The 10472-nt window shown below is 29.2% G+C and overlaps 1 protein-coding gene across 1 annotated transcript; it reads left to right on the forward strand.

Moving 5' to 3' along the window:
• The first annotated feature begins 800 nt into the window (after nucleotides 1-800).
• On the forward strand, nucleotides 801-8839 carry LOC145097425 (protein DETOXIFICATION 24-like). Its single transcript, XM_079034986.1, has 9 exons — nucleotides 801-962; nucleotides 4469-4728; nucleotides 5727-6268; nucleotides 6784-6870; nucleotides 6968-7024; nucleotides 7337-7575; nucleotides 8179-8297; nucleotides 8399-8485; nucleotides 8601-8839. The coding sequence occupies exons 2-9, from the start codon at nucleotides 4480-4482 to the stop codon at nucleotides 8673-8675; spliced, it is 1455 nt and encodes a 484-aa protein (XP_078891112.1). The 5' UTR covers nucleotides 801-962; nucleotides 4469-4479; the 3' UTR covers nucleotides 8676-8839.
• The last annotated feature ends 1633 nt before the right edge of the window (nucleotides 8840-10472 follow it).

The raw sequence follows: 10472 nt of genomic DNA on the forward strand, positions 1-10472 counted from the left end.
TTATGACGCTTTTTGTAGTAGTGGTACATATTTGGATTTTTATGGGGTTATTGTATTTGAACTTTAATGTTGTGTAGCCTTGGTAAAATAATATATCCAAAAATAGCCACCTCTAACAAGAACGAGGTCAATTAAACAAACAATTAAAAAAAAATCGAAATGAGGATGGACGTCCATGATCAACCGTAAAAAACTCTAATCAGTTGGATGCTTCAATAAAATTTTCAATTCCTTATTTCTTTCTCATACTTGACAGTTTATCATTTTATTAAAATGATTAAGTATTGTATTTGAGTTTGTTGTCCTGTTCCAAATCCAGACGGTGGAAGAAAGATGAGAAAGGGTAGGGCACTTGTGATGTTAGGAAAGAAGATTAGAATAGTCGGGAGAAATGACAAATGAGAGAGTAAGTGTAAGTTACATTACTAGTCTTATATCAAACAATAAAATAGAAAAATAGAAAAATAATAAAAGAAGGGTAAATATGTATTTACCAAGTATTTAACTATTATTTTTAATGAAGGTAGCCAAAATAATAAATGTGTTTGATTTTGAAACCACCAATATCATTCTGAAAATATTAATTTTCTTTTAAACTATAGGGGACCATTTGTAAAAAAAAAAATCTAAAAGAACAATTTTAACAATCTCAGCCACCTACGTCGATGAATAAAGTGGACCAATGAGAACACAACCATATTTTTCGGACAAATCCAAATCCCTAAACAATAATCTTCGTTTACTTTTGATTTTTGAAGGGGTAGGTACACTAATTCTTCACGAGTCATATATATACCAATCCTTTTTGCTCTATGTATCAAAATTCCAAACCCACGTCTCCCCTCCGCCTCCCTCCCCTACCCACAGTCACCGGCCACCGCACACCTCCGAAGTGGAAAGAGTTGCTGGCGGTGCTCTCCGGCGTCTGGCGGCGTTGCTCCGGTGCGTGATACCATTAAACAGTAAGTATCTTTTCTCTCTTTTCTCAGATTTCATGTGGGTTTCTATACTTTTTGTAGAGAGGTTTCTATTCTTTTTGCTTACTGATCTTATTGAGTTTGAATGGAAACTCGATTAAAGTTAGAATAGAAAGTGTCTAAGATATATTTATTTAAAGTGTTGATGTTTTAAATGATAAACGAAACTATTAAAGATGTTTAAAAGTTCAAAATTAACATCTAACCATTATGATAAACGTATTTTGAGAAAAGAAATGTTCAAGTTATTTAGTTCTAATAAAGTAGCTTTTCAATGTCTTTTAGGCTTAAAAAACAATGAAAAAGGTTTCTACCTTTTGTTAGTGTTTTTCTTATTGAAGCTTGTAAATTTATAAAGTCTTGGTTGAAGTATTTTAAATTATTATGGTGGGTATCATATACTTGCAACCAATTGTTAATGTCAAATTTACACAAAAATATAAGAAATTATTATAAATCAAAATTTTATTGGTCCAGTTTGTATATATAATTCAAATGTATAAAAGCATCTCCAACTTTATTTTTGCCATTATAGAGTATAAAATAGATTAAAAGCTCATACCTAGCTTTATTTTACACTCTATAAATAGAAAAATGAATGGTAACATTCTAAATTTAAAGTGTAACTTATACCATCTCCAACGTAATTTATTTTTGAGTCTAAAATAAATTTTAACATGAGATTGGACATCATTCTAAACTCTATTTTACACTCTAAAAATAAAGAACCGTTGGAAATGTTTTAATATTTCATAACTTTTAATAAATCAAATCAAGCTTTCTTAATTTGCTAATTGGACCGATGAATCAGCCTAACATTTTTAACTATATATGTGTTTATAAGTTCATAAATACAACACTTTGTCGCTTTTCAATAAATCCGAATACCCAAGTTTTGTGGAATCGAAGTGATGTTATCAATTATACATGTTATTTGATCTTTTTCAATGACCAGCATACTCCTATTCTCCTATAATAAACAGTGTTTGACTTCCTATCCGATATAACGAAAGCTTGTACCTAAAATAAGAAAAATATATATCTAAAAAGAGTAATATAATCAAAATGTGTTCAATTGCATTTATTTTATTTTAAGAAAGTAGTTTCGAGTACTATATAATATAAAGAGTATATAATTAATATAAAGAGGGTAGGTTGTAATGGATGGTGTAGATCCAAACACATGAGATATGGTTAGGTATAGAACATAAACATGGCTCTTGCCACCCATTTTCCCACCTAACACATTAATATCCCAAACAATATATATATATATATATATATATATATATATATATATATATATATATATATATATATATATATATATATATATATATATATATATGGAAAAGTGAATATACCCTTAAGGGTATATAAGCTTAGGTACCCAAACACACCATAATACGTCGTTTTGTTTAATATATTTATTATAATGTGTGTAAACTTCAACTCCTAACTTGATTAACTTTCAAGATTTTCGAAATTTCACTAATATTTTTCTCTTATATCACATCTTTTTGCCGAACACTTATTAGACTATATATATATATATTGTAGTTGAAAATGAAAATGACGTAAGAGGAAGATTTATGTGTAATTTATAATAATCTTGGAAGTAAATCAAGTTTGAAGTTAAATTATAATAATATTGAACAATTAGAATGTATTATATGATACAAAACGACGTAGTATGATGAGGTTGGGTACCTAAGCTTATATATAACCTTAAGGGTATATATATATATATATATATATATATATATATATATATATATATATATATATATATATATATATATATATATATATATATATACACACGACTAAAAGTGTATAACTTGAGATTAACTTATTGATAGAAAATTTAATATTATTACTTCTTGATTATTATAAGAGGGTCGATGTTTATAATTGCTATGTGGGTACATGTATGTTCTTTTAGTTTTATAATGTTGGATTTTAATTATTATCATTTTTTTTGGCTTTTTTGATAGTTACATAAGTTATAATGGTTATATCTCAGGGTATTTTATTCTTTTGGTTAGGTCATGTATAACTAAAATAGTTGAATGAGTAATGACGTAAGTTTAGATAAAATATTGTATATATAATATCTATCGTTTGAATCAATTCAATGACTAGTTTATTTTATATTCCAACAAATACTCTTCACAATATCCATTATTTTTATAATATTTGTTAATTTATAATGTTTGGCAGTTTGATAGGAAAATAACTAAAAATGACAAATAGGTAGAAAAGTAGTTTTCTTAAGCAATGTTTTCTTATTTAGCCACTTAAGTCAGATATGTCTTGGTTAAATATTTGATGGCTAAATCTTATTAAAAGATAATAGTTTTTAGACAAAACAAACGAAATTTGCTCTTAAAATGCGCAGAAATCGGAACATGAAGATTTTTTTTTAAAGAAACGCATCACATAAAATATAAACCGAAATACATAGCATATTATTTGAAAATACAGATTTTATTATAAAATAAATAATGTAATTGGTAGCTATTTTTCTTTAAATATATGTATAAAAGCAACGTAAATTAAATCATTATTTTACTTATATTAACTTCAAATTAAAAATCACATGCTCATCTTATTTATATATTTTTATTTTCTTAGTACAACGTATTTAATTGTCGGCTATAATACTTTAATTTACGTGACTCATGGATCTGGTCTGAATTCTTTTAATAGACAAAATCATAAAAGTTCAAGAAAACTAAGGTATTTTTCTATTATATTGTTAGATCATCGATGATTAAAATAATAAATCCATCTGTTATTTATTTAATTTGCTACCTACTTCCACTGGCACATAGAAATAAGAGCACTCAGATTTGTCATAATAGTTGTCTGATAGAGTTGCAATTTTACATATCTGTCCTTTTCTATTTATGTCACCAATTGTTGAAAAAGTTTAGCAATCGACAAAATTATTAGCATAAGAGCATCTCCATCATCATATTAAATGTATCTTTATCATTATATACATGTTTTAACAAGATTACATGGTACACTTTCAATTTTTTTGGGCTTCCTAGCTACTTAGATTTATATTTCTAATAAATTGAATTGTCATTACTCTCTTAATAAATTTACACAATAATTAGAATAATTGTGTTCTGTCTTTTAAGATAAAGATGTCTAGCCCACGTTTTTTTTATGCAGGTCATAAAACCTGGGTCGGGGTAAACCCAGTATCATACAACGTATCCTGATTTATGGGTTGTTTAAAACGATCTAAATTTTTAAGATCCAAATTTTTAAGAAATATGAGTTTTTAAATGAGTTTGAATTTTTAATATGCTATTTGGTGGAACCTCTTGATTTTTATACTGAACTATAAAAATGACCACCTATTTTTTATTTATTATTATTTCTTTTACAAATTTTCCAAGTTTTCATTTTGGTTTGACTTGTAATTTTTGTTACGAATTTCATCCTAACCTTTTGAACGAATTTTCCTTTTACAGATTAGTTAACAATGGATAATGGAATTCAAACAAAGCTACTTAGACACGATGAAGAGGAGAATGAAGGTGACTTGAAAGAGAGGGTATGGGCCGAATCGAAAAAGATTTGGAGGGTTGCATTACCCGGTGTAATATCAAGGGTTTGTGCATTTGGAACTATTGTTGTGACTCAATCATTCATTGGCCATATAAGTGACATGGATCTTGCTGCCTATGCACTTGTCCAAACCCTAAGTGTTCGGTTTGTCAATGGAATACTTGTAAGTAAACATTTTTTGTCCTTTTTGTTCTGTCTTTATTTATAATGGATCCCACAAATGACAAAATACATTGCTAAATGCTTAAACTTTCCATTAATATTTATTTAACATAAATATAGTGTCATAATCCATTTGATTAACATTTTCGAAAGTTTATGTTAAACTATCTAATTTGTTGTATTTAGCATAGGTATGAATAGTATTTATTTTCATTTTATGTATTTAATAAACTAAATTAAGAATTTAAATAATAAAAAGTATTTAATATTTTAATACAACTAAAAGAAAAAAAAAATAGATTTTATTAGAGCAAAGAGAGGCAAATTGTAATTAAAATCTCTATTCCAAGAATTATTTAGAGCTTTTACATAATCATAGTAACTTTTAAAATACCTTATTTTAAGGAGACTTTCCACACTTTAAAATACCTTAATGTTAATTAGTCTTCCAAGTCCTTTCAATGGTGGTATTGGTATGTTAGTTTTGCAATTAACTTCTATATCACTACAATACCGTTGATGCTCTAAAAAACGCCACATTTTATTCTTTAAATAGTAATAAATTTTCAAAATTTGCACATTAAAGATGTTTAATAAAAACTAAGCCATTTAATTTTCAAATGTGCATGTCAATTTTAACTTCTAAATCACTACATTAATGCAGCTTGGATGCTCTAAAAGCTATTCATTATATTTTTCAAATAATGAAAATTTTTTCAACTTACTTTTAACATTAAGAGATTGTTTGATAAAACCGAACCATTTATAGTGCTCAAGTATTTATGGTTAAAAGAATATGGGGTTCTTTAACCATTACGTGGTTATTTAGATTCTTCGAATCGTTCATAGTCTATATCAAAAACGTTAAATACTAACCGATTTAGAGGTGACATTCTATATTTCTATTGAGATATTACCTAACAACCTCTTAACCACAAATTGAAAACCAAAATACATTGCTAATTTATCATTATCTTAATCACATCTTTCAATCAACAGTTGGGAATGTCAAGTGCAACCGAAACCCTATGTGGTCAAGCATTCGGGGCGGGTCAACACCACATGATGGGCATTTACTTGCAAAGATCATGGATCGTTGACTTCTTCACTTTAACAGTTTTACTCCCAATTTTCATCTTCGCAACACAATTATACAGACTCATCGGAGAAGATGAAGGCATAGCTGTAGCCGGTGGCTACGTATCTCTCTGGTTCATCCCCTTCGTCTACAACTTCGTCTTCAGCTTAACGATTCAAATGTTTCTACAAGCTCAATTAAAGAACATGGTGATCGCATGGCTTTCAATTTTCCAATTCGGGATTCATATTCCATTATCATGGCTTTTGGTGTATAAATTAGGGTATGGACTTCCTGGAGCCATGATTGCTTTGTCGACTTCTTCTTGGTTTCTTGTCATCGGAGAATTTATCTACATTTTTGGTGGGTGGTGCCCGCTTTCATGGAAAGGGTTTACAGTTGCTGCGTTTAAAGATTTGGTCCCTGTTGTGAAGCTTTCGATAGCTTCTGGTGTTATGGTGTGGTATGTATGATCAATCTTTTCAAAAAAAGTAAACTATTATTGAATTTTGACTTTTATAGTCAAACTTCTTACATTTCAAGATTAGTTCTTGCTACGGATTTTGTTACAAAATCAAACATCGAAAATGTTCTTTTGGTAAACTGTGTCCTAGAATGTAGTTAGTAATAACCGAGTTTTTCTTAAAATTCTTTATTGATAGCAAAATTTCAATGTTGGAAAAAGTCAAAGTCAAAGGCAATCTATTGTAGTATGTTTCAAGTAAAAGTCAAGACTTTGATTTAGTAGTTCAAAAGTCAAACTTTTTTATATTATTACTGAGTTTTGTCGAGATTTTGTTATAAATGTATTAACATATATCAATTTAAACAATGAAAGTTTGTTATAAAATAAGTAATTAAAGCTCATTTTTTATACAAAATAAAAATGAGTTTGACCTCAAAGTCTATTTTATTTATTTATTTATTTAATTTAAATTGTAACTTAACGAATATTTTTTGTGTTATTTCTTATGCTAGTTTGGAGCTATGGTACAATGCTGTGCTAGTCTTACTTGCGGGATACATGGCAAATGCAGAAGTTGCCATTTCTGCCTTTTCCATATGGTATAAATATATACATTTAATTTTAAGAATTTAATCATAATATATATTTATTTAATATATGAAGAAATTGAAATATTTTTTATTTTAAATTTTGCAGCTTGAACATCAATGCATGGGAGTTTATGATAAGTCTCGGCTTCTTAGGATCTGCAGTGTACGCACCAATCAATTAAGTCATTTATAAAGCACACTTATTTCAGCAAGTTATACATAAAAAATGGAGTAAATTACAACTTTGATCCCTGTGCTTTACAAGAAATCACAAATTCAGTCCAAATTTTCAGATATTCCCAATAAAATGGCTTCAAATTCTGGACTTAACTTGCAATTTTGACTAAACCACAGGGACTATATCTCGAACGAAATACAACTTAAGCACAAAATTTATACTGATCTTGTAATATTATGAAAAGCATAGGGACCAAATTTGTAATTTACACTAAAAAATCTTTATATTTTTATATAGTGTGCGGGTTGCAAATGAACTTGGAAGAGGAAATGCTAAAGCTACAAAGTTCTCGATTAAAGTGTTATTGGGAACTTCTATCGCGATTGGAACATTCTTTTTTATTCTTTGCTTGATTTTTGGCAAAAAAATCGCCTACTTCTTTACAGATGATGAACGAGTTGCAGACACTGTTGAGGATCTTTCTTTATTACTTTCGTTTTCCGTGTTGCTGAACAGCATTTATCCAGTTCTTTCAGGTAATTCTATAACCATTTGCATTCAAAATTATATTTCCTATAGTTTTGAAGTATATATAATGGTACATAATTCTTTAACGTTTTAAAAATGTTAATTAAAGAAATATTGTAGACGTGTAGTCGTGAGGACTTTTGGTAAAACTAAATGTCAGTTAAACTAAGAACTTTCTATTTTGGGAAAGAATAGGGTTGACCTTTTTGCCATATAATATTTTGTTAAACTATGAACTTACTATTCTTGGAAAGGTTATGCTTACTTGCTGGATAGTTTTTCCATAATTGGGAACTTTGATTGCGTAATCTGCTAAAACCTAAAAGACTTCGTAAATTGTAAACTTTCTATTCTGGGAAAGTATACGTTTTTAGTGTTGATTGCCTTGGATTCTACAAGATTTTGACTAGTAAAATCTTGTTGTCATCATGGGTTTTGTCAGACTCTGTAAAATATATGATCTTTCTAAATTTGTTTCCTGTGGTTTAAATTATGAACTTTTTTTTTACGCTAGTTTATATAATAATATATATAAGCCAGATATTTTTATCGAGATTCAAACCTGTAAAATTATATCGATAAATAATAGTAATTTTTTTTGTTATCATTAGGCGTGGCTGTTGGAGCTGGAATGCAGGGTACTGTAGCAATCATCAACCTCGTTTGCTATTACGTGATTGGTATTCCAATGGGAGCTTTGTTAGGATATTTAACTGATCTTCAAGTAAAGGTATATAATATATCACAATTAAACCAATGTTACATTAAGTTATTCATTTTTCCTCGTTTTTTTTGAATAAAATATTGAGAATGTATTGTATCAATTTTTAGGGTATATGGATTGGAATGATTGGTGGCATTATAACTCAAACACTTGCACTTATATACTTGACATGGAGGACAGACTGGGATGATCAGGTAAACTTGGGAAAGATGAATGGAATTTTTTTAAACATTAAAAGCTTTTAGCTTTTTGGCATTCATAATTTGATATATTTCTAAAATTAGAAAGTGAATCTTTTTTGTTTTACAGGTTAAGAAAGCTGGCGAACGGTTGAATCGCTTTTACGTGAAATCTTCAGACGAATCTGAGCAGCTTTCTAACTAATGTTCTCAGATCGAAAGATTGTATGTTACGATATGTTCTAGTTATTAGTATTATTATTTTTTGGATTTTGCAGCTATTGCTGATGATTGAGGGGTTTGATTCTTTCTTGTTTGATAGATGTTCGTTACATTTTATGTCAGGAAAATAAAAATTTTACTAGTTTAGTCCTTTGTCCTATTGATTATTTCTATCTACCATCTTTATACAAAGTTAGGCCATCTCCAATGGTAGTTTAACGGGGAGTTGAATCCCATTAAACTCAACATCTCCATTGTGGGTTAATGACATGTCACTCAATAGAATGGGGAGTTCAATCCCAATTGAACTCCACACTCTCTCTCCTCACATACACACATAAATGATGTGGCAATGCATTAAATTATATTGGGTTTAATGGAGTGTAGAGTTTAATAGACAAAATTGTATTGTGAGTGAAATGTACATGTGACAATCCATTGAACTCATTTAAGTTCAATGCATTGAAGATGACCTTATATCTATAGTGACGTGTTTTGGCTTGTGGGCTTGTCCTACACGAGGTCTATGGTGACGTGTTTTGGCTTGTGGGCTTGTCCTACAAACATTTTTTATCATGTTTTACAAAATTAAGCATTTTATTTAAAACTTGGTTTGATGCTTTAAATTTTTTCGCAAACATTTATCACAATAAAAGCATACAAAAAAAAACATTTTAATCAACAATAAATAAAAACTATATGTTGCCAAAACTGGTCAATAATTTCAAAAGATACACCAAAGGATTTATGGATTTTTTTTCGGGGAAAAGGGCCAAATAAACTAACTACAAAACTCATCCGAAAACCATCACAATCTTCCGTTAACAACCCCATAACTACCACCGGGGTGGGGCAACGTTGTTGGGCCTAGAGGAGGGGTGGGAGTTAATACAAAAAATTAAGTGACCACTGAAGATAAGTGAAGGCATAAAAACAAACGAATGTGTTTTGTTGATGATGAAAGTCTACGGGTTTTGGTGTAGCGAAACTAAAGAGAGGCGAAAAATGCCTTTCCCCAAAGATGAGAAAAGACTATCCTTTGTTGTTCTCCGCACCAAAGTTGTACTGTACTTGTATTTGTTTATTATCCATATCTTTTGTAGTCAATGTGTTAATGTGACCTGATTACAATATGGTGAGCCATACTCAGATATCTTAGTTTACTGACTCTTTGTATTTTCCCTATAAATAAGGGTAAGGGGTCAAATGTATTCATTTTTATTTAATTAGGTGTGAAATTGGTACGCTATAAATCATTTTTTTCTTTAAACAGAATACCGTGTCAATTATAATTGGTACAAAAAAAATTCAACAACTACCGTACCAAGTATAGCTTGTACCAACTAGTTTGGTTACCAATAAGTTTGATTGATACATATTGATAATGATACATATCATCGTATATAAATGTTTTGTACATGAAGATTCTCCTGTTCTTGAATGTTGTGAAACGTGAATGAGCCTCTTGTGAATGATAGTTTTGTGAATATTTGAGATTAAAAACTGATCTAAAGGAATTTTATTAATTTCTATAATAAATTTAAATTTTAAAGTACATGGCGTAAAATGGAACATGCCACCATAAGTTTAAACTTTAAGGTTTTCTAATACCGTGGATGGTAATATTAGAGGTCTTAAAATCTTAAGAATAAATTACTGAAATGGTCTCTATGGTTTGGTCAAAATTGCACGTTTGGTCCCTAACTTTTTTTTGTATTCAGATCGTCTCTATGATTTGATTTTGTTGCGTTTTTTGTCCCTATGGTTTGGTCCAATTTAC

Source organism: Lactuca serriola, chromosome 1 (assembly GCF_051521515.1).
Source record: "Lactuca serriola cultivar US96UC23 chromosome 1, Lser_US96UC23_V15, whole genome shotgun sequence".
Classification (NCBI taxonomy): domain Eukaryota; kingdom Viridiplantae; phylum Streptophyta; class Magnoliopsida; order Asterales; family Asteraceae; genus Lactuca; species Lactuca serriola.

What these genes read in the sequence shown, in the direction of transcription:
- LOC145097425 (XM_079034986.1), top strand. Translation starts at nt 4,480, where the DNA reads ATGGATAATGGAATTCAAACAAAGCTACTTAGACACGATGAAGAGGAG. An exon ending in CATTTATCCAGTTCTTTCAG is followed by an intron (nt 7,576 to 8,178) that starts GTAATTCTATAA and finishes TGTTATCATTAG; the next exon opens with GCGTGGCTGTTGGAGCTGGA. An exon ending in TAACTGATCTTCAAGTAAAG is followed by an intron (nt 8,298 to 8,398) that starts GTATATAATATA and finishes ATCAATTTTTAG; the next exon opens with GGTATATGGATTGGAATGAT.